The sequence below is a fragment of the Spea bombifrons genome, chromosome 12 (assembly GCF_027358695.1).
Source record: "Spea bombifrons isolate aSpeBom1 chromosome 12, aSpeBom1.2.pri, whole genome shotgun sequence".
Classification (NCBI taxonomy): domain Eukaryota; kingdom Metazoa; phylum Chordata; class Amphibia; order Anura; family Pelobatidae; genus Spea; species Spea bombifrons.
Genome location: NC_071098.1, coordinates 16420177 through 16432027, shown reverse-complemented (window position 1 = coordinate 16432027; position 11851 = coordinate 16420177). Strand labels below are relative to the sequence as shown.

Genomic DNA, 11851 nt, shown 5'->3' with positions numbered 1-11851 from the left:
GGTTGAAACAAGGGCGAGCCTGTTTCTTGAAGCGTTTTTACGCAGACGCAGAGAAAGAGGAAGCGGCCGTGTAGAGTGTGGGCGGTAGCTGTCCAGATGTTAACGAGCTACTGAAACGTCTAGTGTGCACGGCGGCGCAGGAACCTCTTCGGGGAGTGCGATGGGCGGCATGTAAGGTTACATAGCGATTAGACGACAGGCTGGGCCTGGCCTCCCTTTCATGTTTTATAAATAAATACATATCTGCAGCCCCTGTAAAGGGACACTCCAAAACAATGCATTGTGAGCCCGCTTTGTCATTAAGGGGTTAATACACATGATAGCTGTGTGCTCGCTTTAAACTGTCGTGTTGCCCGATTTGCGCATGCACGGCAGTTGCTCCTGTTGCATGCAATCAGTGCGTTTTTCTGCCACTGAGTGGCTGCTGAGTATCAATTCATTATTTGTATACACTCTATGTTGTGATTGGCTTTAGTAAGTTCCTACTACTTTGCAGTGCTGAATCAGCACTTTTGATTGCGCAATAAAAACTATATTAGAGAAAAAACCCAGAAGCTCCACAGTACCTTAGCGAGCCCACGCAGGCGCTCACACCCACACATTGCAGAACAGTCATGGTCTGAAACGGTAGGGTGAGCTGCAGCAGAGACTGCTCTCCAGACACAGATGCTGGTTGAGAGGTATTATTATGATTATTAGAGAATGTTCATTAACATATCAGCCCAGACTTATGGCAAAAATATAATGTAACTAAAGGTGATTAATGCCTTTTAGGATTTTGAAAGAATTACTAATAGACAACAATGATTATGGGGCAACCAAAGCTTTATTATATAATAGCAACATTGTATGGGTGGGGGCGAGTGGACCTCTGGACTCACAAAGAGTCATTCTTCAGCACATAGGAGAGGAAAAACCTCTTTTGGAGGAAACCTCTGGGGAACCATGGCTTAAAGAACTGCCCTTCCCTCTGGGCACTAAGAGGTTAACTGTCTGACTACATTAAAAAAAAATATAGGTTAATTGATTTTAAGATGTCGTATAAAAAATCCACTTCTCAAGAGTTCATACATCTCTTGCTGGAATCCCGACTCTCTGCAAATCTCTTTGCCGGGTAGCCGACACTCTGCAGTTCACTTTGCCAGGAAGTCTGCTGTCTTGGAAGGGGTCCTTCAAAATGGCACTCTGTGTGTGAAGTACCAGAGTAGCATATGTAGCTTCCGTTATGACATCACAAGGCTAACTGGCAGGAGAGATTCCATTTGACACACAGCATGTTTAACTTTTCCACTGCCATATTACTGTATGCCATATTTAAATAATAAAAATGTGAACACTAGATGTCTCGCTGCTCATTACTTGTTCACATTATTATTGTCTGATCCCTTAATATTTTATAAACATTGTTTTGTGTAAATGAGCTGATGACCCTCAATATTAAAACACACACCACCCCCAGTCAGGCTGATAAGAGGTGGGAAAAAAGCAAAAGGCTGGCATCCTTGTGAAAATGTATCTAAACTGTGTTTGTATTGCATATTATGACATTAACCACTCTATTTTCTCTATGTATAATTTGCCCTAATCTGTGTGCTGTTACACAGTGAAATTAACATGTCATGTTTTATATACAAAAGCCCATACATGTGGGTTATTCCTGTTATCTGGAAACACAGCTGAATACATGTTGGTGGGTTTCTCTGCAGTTGCATGCACTCTGCAAAAAATCTTAAAAACATGGAAAAGTTGGTGAAAAAAGCAACAAAAAATAATGTTACATCTCCGTTTGCCAGACATTGGGGACAAAATTGCTGCATGATAACTGTCCAGATCTCTCAATGAAATAGCCTGGGCTGTCTGCTGTACTTTTGTGGTATCTTGAGTTGGTGGGCTGCTAAACAGTCCCAAATGGGACATAGGTCTCACAAAATAAAATCTGAAAATATAAAGTATGGAGATGTTCCATTTTGTGCCCCGCAACTTCCAAAACTCATAAAAAAAAACATGTATATGGGGTGTTTCTGTAATCTGGAGATGCAGCAGAATACACGTTTCTCTGCAGTTGCATGTAAAATGTGTAAACAATGCTAAAAGGAAAACAGAGAACTTGTTCCATTTTGTGCCCACTTTTTTTTGCAATGTGATGATGTGCATATCGTGGAAATTTCCAGCTCCAGGTCTACAAATGTTATAATCCAGCACTGATTACGGTTATCGTGGAATATACTGTACACATACCTGGGAACTCAACGGGTTTGACCCAGAGATCTCCGGGAAAAGCACCGGTTCTCCGGGTCCACACCTGAAACCTCCGGGTTGCTGTTTAATGTGTTTATACAGCAGTGCCCTCTCCGGCCACGACTTCTGAAGATGCTGTAATGTCAGATCACTTAACAGTAATTACTGAATCGGTGTTGTCTGGCACAAGAGTACTAATAAGAAAGGATGATGAGTGGGGGTGCGGCTGTAGGTAAGATCTGACTGTAGCAAAACTTGAAGTGTGTTTAGACAGTTTGGACTTAGATCATGCTGTCATCCAGGCTGCCCGGCAGGTATACATATTACATGCATGTTAGATTTATGGTCTTTTGCCACCTACAGCACAGGCTGTGTTTTTTGGAAGGCATGCTGGTGGGCAGGTGTATGTAGGCCAAAAAGAACAATCAAACACCTAACCTACAAGCACCACCCAATGTACAACATGACTAGGGCTGCAACTAACGATTATTTTAATAATCGATTAATCGGCCGATTATTTTTTTGATTAATCGATTAATCGGATAAAAAAAACAATATGCAAATTTTTCGTTTATTTAAAAGAATTTTGCATTGTGCCCCCACCCCTTTGCACTGTGCCCCCACCCTCACTCTGCCCTGCATCCCCACCCCCACTCTGCCCTGCACCCAGTCTCACAGCCTGCCCTGCACCCAGTCTCACAGCCTGCCCTGCATCCCCACTCTGCCCTGCACCCAGTCTCACACCCTGCCCTGCACCCAGTCTCACACCCTGCCCTGCCCTGCACCCAGTCTCACAGCCTGCCCTGCACCCAGTCTCACAGCCTGCCCTGCACCCAGTCTCACAGCCTGCCCTGCATCCCCACTCTGCTCTGCACCCAGTCTCACACCCTGCCCTGCCCCCCCACCCCCACTCTACTCTGCACCCAGTCTCACACCCTGCCCTGCATCCCAACCCCCACTCTGCTCTGCACCCAGTCTGCCACCCTGCCCTCCCACCCCCACTCTGACCTGCATCCAGTCTCCTGGCCCCACTCTGCCCTGCACTCACATCCTGCCCTGCATCCCCTGCCCCCCCACCCCCTGTGCCGCGGACCCCCCACCCCCTGTGCCGCGGACCCCCCACCCCCTGTGCCGCGGACCCCCCACTGTGCAGCGCACCCCCCCCCACTGTGCAGCGCACCCCCCCCCACTGTGCAGCGCACCCCCCCACTCACTGTGCAGCGCACCCCCCCACTCACTGTGCAGCGCACCCCCCCACTCACTCTGCCGCGCACCCACACACACACTCTGCCGCGCGCACACACGCACACACACACACACACACACACACACACACACACACACACACACACACACACACACACACACACACACACACACACTCTGCCGCGCACCCAGTCTCGCACATAAACATTCGCACAGACAATAGACATAAAGAGTACTTACCTCCGCTACGAACTTGTTCCACTTCCAACTTGATAGTAGACGCGCGTCACATCCGTCGTCACGTAGCTTGAAGAAGGCGGAGACTGCAGAGCGTGGAGCAGAAGCGGGGAACGCTGGCGGAGGTAAGTAAAAGGAGCCTAGTGCTCCAACGACGAATCGATCACTCGATTAATCGATAACGGAAATCGTTATCGATGATTTCCGTTATCGATTATTATCGATTTTATCGATTCGTTGTTTCAGCTCTAAACATGACACAGATGTCAGATTAAATATCCAAGTACATTCTATATATATGTGAAGGCGTGTTACACATGTAGCCTCTGGAAAATGCACAGCCCTGTAAAATGAATATGCCATTTTTATATCTGTTCATGTGAAGAAAAAGTTAGATATTAAAATACGTGTTAGACTCGGTTCCCATAGCAGTACCCTAGCAACCAATTCTCTACACACATTGGGCCAAGATTAAACGGCCGGAGTTCGCTTTCTTTCCCCATTGGCTAATCGGTTCGTTTGCCACGCCCTTGTTTGGAAGAAGTCGGCATCTTGCTTGCAGGTACGGTTGTTAAGCTGTTCTACCGGGGACTTCAGGTGAGCCTCCGAGGGCGCCGGGGCTGCGAATGCATGCCGCTCGGGGTGTCTGAATTATATACCGATAGTTTACAGTTATAATCAGCGTCTATTCTGCGTTCCATCCAGATACGGCCGAGTTCTGTCTGAATTTAATGTATCGGTATTCAGGTGACCGATCTAACCTCGTAGTTACTGCCTTCATCTAATGCCTAATCGCTTTTTCACGTGGTTCCAGTCCGGCTCAGTTGTGCTCCCTGTGAGAACATTACCAGGTTTCCCCATTGAATGCGTGTATATATATATATATATCATATTATATTTAATAATGTATTGTGATCAGAAAACAAAATAACACAGATTTGTTTAACCCATTCATAGCCAGTGACTCATACATTGCCGCAGGGACATCGCTGTTGCTAACTGGTCCATGACCCTAGGGGTCCATCTACAGCCAACCCCCCCCCCCCCGCAATTCTGATCTATTCCATAGGGAATCACGTTGCACGGTTAATGTCAGATGGCAAAGGGAATGCTTGTAAGGATCGCGATTGTCTCTGTTTTTTGCCTCTCTCCTCTTTGCTGTAATCGTGATTTGGAGAGAGACCCGGTGACATATCTATTTAGTGCATCCCTGTCATTGTCCTTACTGCTGAGCACAAGGTTATGATGTCATATCTGCCTATTAGAGATGCGTAGTGGCCGTCCGCGTCATTCTTTGGATGCTATGCCAGCTCAGCACAGTCCTTCGTGGTGCAAATGGGTTGGTCGGAGAGAGACCTTCCTTGTAACTGGCCAACAGTGGACTGCCAGAGAGCCTGATTGCCCACACGGACGCTGTTTCATGACACACGGCTAAAACACGCACAAAGTGCACACAGGGCACAGGAAGTTTTTGCATGAAGTGTAGGATGCCAATGAAACGAGGGATAACGGCAAATGGAGGAGGGTTTACATGAAATGACCCCGCGTTTCCCAGAGCTAAAAAATACAATTCTAAATAAAAAGATAACGAGAACACGAGAAGTGAATGCTTTAACGGCTGGATTTCAGTACGGCGTTCTCTGATATGATCGCTCCACTTTTTACCCCTTTATTCCCCTTTCCTGTGAATAACGCACCCATGAAAAGTATATATATTATTAAGGCGGTCTAGCGCTTTCTTTTGATACCATAGTTACACAATTAGCCGAATACTTAGTCATTTAGTTAAAAACAAGAAAATACCCTCTAAATCAATCAGTTTTGGAAATACCTGCGTTATATAGAATTTCTATATTTTTCGAGTGATATATGTTATAAGGTGTACATTACAGTTTTTATTTTTTTTTTATTTTTTTTTTTTACATTTAGGCTCACTGGCATCAATGCTAGGAGTCATAATAAATTGGGGGGGGGGTGATTTCTGACTCAAACATATTTGCGGGTACCCATCATTGGACATGGCCTGGTTTCATACACATCATTTTAGGAGATGGAATGTGGGCATCCGCGTCATCCGACGCTGTCAGCATTTTCACAAAAAAACCTCAGCTATACTGCCTACCCAATTCCATCTAACCACCCACCAAACTAACCTAGCCTATAGATCAAGGAGGCGAGGGAAAGGTTAAATAGGACTAGGTATCACAGGGTGTAACAGCAGGCACACTCACAATCTCACAACCACAATACTTTTTCTGTCTCTTCTCCAGATCACAAAGGAGAGAGGCAGAACATCTGTGGGTGCGAGCCCTTGATTGAGAATAAATCTGGCCCTGTCTGGTCAGCCCCCATATTTTGTATTTCTTTTATCAATTATAGTCTTAAAATGGTTATGTCAACAAACATGGACAACATATGTTAAGCCCACCATGACATCAGAGGTTTCTTTTCGTTTGCAATGTTCCCTAGAAGAAGAAAAAACACAATTTCAAAGAACCCTGTTAACTCACGGTGTCTGTCTTTAAGGGATGCCTCCCAAGCTGAAGGGAAAGACTCAGAAGAAGAAAATAAAAAAGTCAAAGGATGAATCAGGTGAGACAAGCTTTAGGAGGGGTCACTGAGAATAAATATTGCTAATCTCGATTTACTACCTAAATTTGGTGCTATAACAAGGCCAGGAGATCATGGAGCTCACAGCAGCACGCTTTACTTACCAGCAAACCTACTCAAACCGCAAGGACCACATTTTATTGGTCTTTTATAAGTGGTTTTGTAATCTTTTTATTGGGATTCAGTACCAGGATATTATCTCATACAATTACCTGTAAAATTTATTTTTGATTGTAAGTTCACAAGCGGGGCCCTCATAAGACCGCTACTCTTCTCAGTAACCTTTTATGAAAGTCCTATAAGGCTAGATGGACAGCTCATGGGTCGGGACCTCATCTCCTGTTGTAAGTGTATTTGTTAACCACCCCATCTTTCCATTGTTATACGTTGGCGCTTAATCAATAAAGAATAATAGTAATCCAAACCTTGTTTGTCTTTTACTAGGGTCGGTTGAAGAACAGTATCGGAGGGCAGTGCTGGAGGTGGATGTTTTGCAGGACCATTTGGGTAAGTAGAAAACACAGAAAGAAGCCCATTTAAACTGGTGTTTCTCACTGCTATTTATGTAATTATACATGCAGTTTGGTTATTATTGAACTGCTAATGTATATCACTATTCAAGGTCATTGTAATTATGTGCTCCTCATTGTGATTTGTGTATAATGTGAATCCCTTCTACTTCCATTCATCAACAGCTCTTCGCAGACAGATAGCCCGTCAGGCACAGGAGCTTAAAAAAGAACTTAGAGAGAAACTACAAGAACTCGAAGGAGATCTGCAAGGCGAGAGAGATGATAAACAAGCTATATACAGCGGTAAGTCTTTTGGTTGAACGATTGCTGCCACAACTTTTAATTTTAATCAATGCTAACCGCTTCATAAATTGAAGTAAAATGCAAACTAGAGTCTGCTTTCCTCGGACTCCAATGCATTTGATTACATGCTTTCCTTTGCATTTGAATCCAGAAAATTAGAATTCTTATTTTAGTATTCCTGTCTCTACTGAAAGTAGGATGTCTACTTGCGTACACATCCTAGCTGAGGCCACATTGATTTAATCATTTAATGGGAGCAATAGAGTGATGTGTATTAAGTGTTCTTCTCTGCATTCAATAGAGAGGAGCAGGTGGAGGCCGCAGATCTTACTCTAATAGCAAAGAACATGTGTACTGATTTGCATTAGAATTACCAGCGCGTGGCTTTAATCTGAGATCTGTCTCAGAAAGACTACGTGGGCATTATCTAATCAATATCAAGTTTAACCTATGGTTTTTCTAGCACTATGCATGTAATGAGGTAGAACGGGGACAATACCCTATAGTGTATGTACTATATGTAACCGGTGCAGCAATCTCACAAATTAGAACTTCCAAGAAACTTTCCCTGTTGGGTAAGGAACTGGAAATAAGGTAGTAAGCAGAGCTTTTTGGGGATCCTCCCCCACTTCTCACAAAGTCCCTCAACTTAACCTGTGCTTAACTGGGAACTGCAATTGTCAAAGCTTTTCCCTTACAAAAAATTACTGCAGTTTTTTGGACATGAAAAAACTGCAATACTGCACTTTTACTGCAGTCTTACTGCACATTTATTGCAGTTTTACTGCATTTGTACTTCACTGTACTGCAGTTTTACTACACATTTACTGCAAACCTACAGTTGTACTTCAATGTACTGCAGCTTTATTGCATTTGTACTTCCGTACAAAAATAACTGCAGTACAACTGCAGGACAGTGAAGTACAAATGCAGTAATACTGCAGTAAAAGTGCAGTTTTGCAGTTTTTTCATGTCCAAAAAACTGCAGTAATTTTTTCGTAAGGGTTAGCATAAGTACATTTACTTATAACTAACTTGATTGTCTATGATATCCAGGGGAGGGCTGGCAGCCTAAGGCCTGGGGGGCAAGTCAAGTGAAGTGGCTCCGCCCCCTTGCACTCACCCTTCACCCCTCACGCTGCTCCCATCACTATGCAGCCATCAGACTGCTGGAAAACTTATCTAAACGGCCGCTGGGTGCTGATGCCACTGGCCGGAGCTACTTTAATCCTTTTTTTTATTTATTTAATATGCCGGATCGGCTTGCCATATTAAAAATAAATAAATAAAGTATTAAAGTAGCGCCGGCCGGCAGCATCAGCACCCAGCGGCCGTTTAGATTCGATTTCCAACAATCTGATGGCCGCATAGTGATGGGAGCAGCGTGATGGGTGAAAGGTGAGTGCGAGGGGGCGGAGCTTTCACCCCTCACGCTGCTCCCATCACTTGGCGGCCGCTGGGTGCTGATGCCGCCGGCCGGCGCTGCTTTAATACTATTTTTTTTTTTCATTTAATGGTCGATCCGGCTTGCCATATTAAATTTAAAAAAAAGTATTAAAGTAGCGCCGGCCGGCGGCATCAGCACCCAGCGGCCGTTTAGATTAGATTTCGGGCGGCCTGGGGGGCAATTGCCCCCCTGGCCCAGCCCCTGATGATATCTTTTGTTTAGAAGGGCCTATTCTACCTTCTGGAAGCTATGGTGCGAAAATGTGACAGAAGTATCATTTAAAAGATACCCTCAGATTGTAAAACTTGGTGTGACGAATAAAGGAAATATCCCTTTCTTCCCTGATATAACATATATATCTCTTAATTCCCCAGAAATGACACGTCAGCATAGGAGCCTGGAACAGGAAAGCTCAGCTCATATTAGATCCCTTGAGGAAGAGGTGACAGAACTGAAAATAAAACTTGGTGAGTGAATGTATGTTTGGATCTGTAGGACTGTAGAGCGTTTTGCTCTAATGCCACAGGTACAGTGCCTTGCAAATGTATTCACTCCCCTTGCCATTTTCCCTCTGTTCTTGCATTAAAACCTGGAATTAAAATGGATTTGTTGGGGGTTTGTATCATTTGATTTACACAACATGCCTACCACTTTGAGGATGCAGAAAATGTAAGCGTGCAAAACTATTCACGCCCCCAAAGTCAATACTTTACAGAACCACCTTTTTCAGCAATTACAGCTCCAAGTTTCTTGGGAGTCATCTCTTTAAGCTAGATACATCTAGCCACTGGGATTTTTGCCCATTCTTCAAGGCAAAACTGCTCCAGCTCCTTCAAGTTGGATGGGTTCTGCCGATGTACGGCAATCTGCCATACTACAGATTCTCAATTGGATTGAGGTCTAGGCTTTGACTTGCCCATTTAAATGTTTCCTCTTAAACCACTTGAGTGTTGCTTTAGCAGTATGCCTGGGGGTCATTGCCCTGGTGGAAGGTGAACCTCCGTCCCAAATCTTTGAAAGACTGAAACAGGTTTCCCTCAAGAATTTCCCTGTATTTAGCACCATCCATCATTTCTTCAATCCTGACCAGTCTCCCAGTCCCTGATAATGAAAAATATCCTCCCAGCATGATGCTGCCACCACCATGCTTCACTGCGTCAGACATATGCCATCTTTCATGCACATACAGCATACTCCCAGAATGCACTGCAAAAGCTTCAAGAGGAATCCGAGCGCAAGGCAGCAGAGAAAGAGGCAGAGATTATGGATCTCCGGGCTCAGATGGAGAATATGGAGAAAGAATATGAGACTTTATTGCATGTAAGTGGCTACTTCTTCATTACATGGCAGCATATGCCTCCTGTACATAATCACTCACTGTAACTCATTAGATACAGTAGCTGCGATGCACAGCACCTGTCACATGGAAATAAGTCATTTGTAATATACATTTTATAAATTGGTTTTTGTCTTATAAAAGGTACCAGACAAAAAGTGAACACATTTTTTTCTTTTCTGGTATAATTTACCATTTTAATGTGCTTATTCTGCATAATATTCTCTGAATACGCCATATGGTAAAAGAATACATTATGATATAGTAGCTTTTTGGGGTTTTTTCACCCCAACACTTTTTAAATTAAACATTTTAGCATATCATTACTCCAATCATGTAATTTAGATGTATGCAGGTCAACTAGCTTTTTATTTATGTCCTTACACTCCTGTGGCATATGCTGGCTGAGATCTGTTTAAACTCCGTTCAAAGCATGATAGTGTATATATAACTTTTCTGGATTGTTTTGTTTTTCTTTCAGGATACATTTAATTTTGTTTTATCTTTCCCTCCCCTTTCTCACTGCTTTATTATTATTATTATTATTTTATGGTCAAATCTCTTCTGTATCTTGAGTATTCAATTCTCTGTGTTTACAATATTTTGTTTTCCCTTAACTCTAAATGCACATTAAATCACAATTGTTAATACCTCATCAAATACTGATCTGATCCTATGTTTGTATTCCCATGTAATGTATTTAAAGACACACTTCAGATATGATTTTGTGACATGACTGAACAATGACCTAAGTTGTCTTGAAAGCTTATACTTGAACCGTACTTGGTATCCCCTTACTATACCTCCCAAGGCTTGCACGTACCACTCTCTACATTACTCTCCCTGTTTTCCAGGCCTGTCTAGATAAGCTGATTGATAAACTCAATATGGCTGAATTCGGCTGGAAGAAGCAGGCCCTCTCCATCCATCAACAGTACAAAGGGATGCTTCAGAACTGTGGCCTCAACCCCCTGGATATTTAAGCAACGGACACAGGGGTTTTGGTATATTTTAAACAGCATCAAACTTTGGTAAAATTCTTGATTTGGTGGGACCTACATATCTTATTGGCTGTGGATGTAATGACATGGGTATATTTTACATACCGTATTTGCTCGATTATAAGACGACCCTGATTATAAGACGACCCCCCAAAATCTAAATATTAATTTAGGAAAAAAACAAAAAGCCTGAATATAAGACTACCCTATAGGAAAAAAAGTTTTACTAGTAAATATTAATTCATGTAAACAATATTTTCATATTTAATAAAAGCTATGATTGAGAAAAATATATATTTTTTTATTTCCTTTTATTTGCCAACCTGCCCCCCCAGTTATGCACATCTGCCCCCAGGGTTGCCACTCTGCCCCCAGAAATGCCTTATACCCCCTATTTGCCACTCTGCCCCATGATATGCCTTTTAATCCCCTATATGCCAGAGTGGCATATAGGGGGTTAAAAGGCATATCATGGGGCAGAGTGGCATATAGGGGGTTAAAAGGCATTTCTGGAGATATATATATATAACTGCTAACAGCAATCACACCCCTATCAAGCCAAGGCAGCCAGTACATGCTGGAACCTAGGATGATAGGAGTGTGAGTACAGCCTCCCTATGCCATGCTACCACCACCACCCTTACACATCCATACTAACACACACTCATTCACAAACATTTAAATACTCATTCATTCCATTAATCACATATACACACACACGCTCAAACCCCCCAGCCCCCCACCCCCTTACCTGAACTGCTGATCTCTCACTCAAGACTTCTGCAGGGGCCCGCTGTGAGTGCAACTTCTCTGGCCCCGCCCCCAGAGGAAGGAGGGGGGAGGCAGAGTTTTGTGACACGCTGCTAGCTTCTTGTTCTCCTGCTGCTCGCGACCAAAGCCCGGTAAGTAGCATGGCCCCACCGGACATTTTGAGGTCTGATTAGTAGACGACCTCGATTAT

General features: G+C 43.5%; 1 protein-coding gene across 5 annotated transcripts; it reads left to right on the top strand.

The window, feature by feature from the left end:
- Positions 1-49: 49 nt before the first annotated feature.
- CCDC153 (coiled-coil domain containing 153) lies at positions 50-10874 on the top strand. 5 transcript variants are annotated; one of them, XM_053452313.1, is made up of 7 exons: positions 50-171; positions 6208-6273; positions 6736-6798; positions 6987-7106; positions 8928-9020; positions 9743-9873; positions 10744-10874. In XM_053452313.1, the coding sequence occupies exons 2-7, from the start codon at positions 6210-6212 to the stop codon at positions 10870-10872; spliced, it is 600 nt and encodes a 199-aa protein (XP_053308288.1). In that variant the 5' UTR covers positions 50-171; positions 6208-6209; the 3' UTR covers positions 10873-10874. The 5 variants fall into 5 exon arrangements, with proteins under 5 accessions (XP_053308288.1, XP_053308287.1, XP_053308289.1 ...); XM_053452312.1 differs by lacking the exon at positions 50-171 and adding an exon at positions 4202-4278; XM_053452314.1 differs by lacking the exon at positions 50-171 and adding an exon at positions 4202-4278 and having other exon boundaries at positions 6151-6273.
- Positions 10875-11851: the final 977 nt, after the last annotated feature.

Coding starts and splice junctions, on each gene's coding strand:
- CCDC153 (XM_053452313.1), top strand. CDS start 6,210: ATGCCTCCCAAGCTGAAGGGAAAGACTCAGAAGAAGAAAATAAAAAAG. Junction 7,107..8,927: donor TAAACAAGCTATATACAGCG/GTAAGTCTTTTG, acceptor TTAATTCCCCAG/AAATGACACGTCAGCATAGG. Junction 9,021..9,742: donor AGAACTGAAAATAAAACTTG/GTGAGTGAATGT, acceptor ATGCACATACAG/CATACTCCCAGAATGCACTG.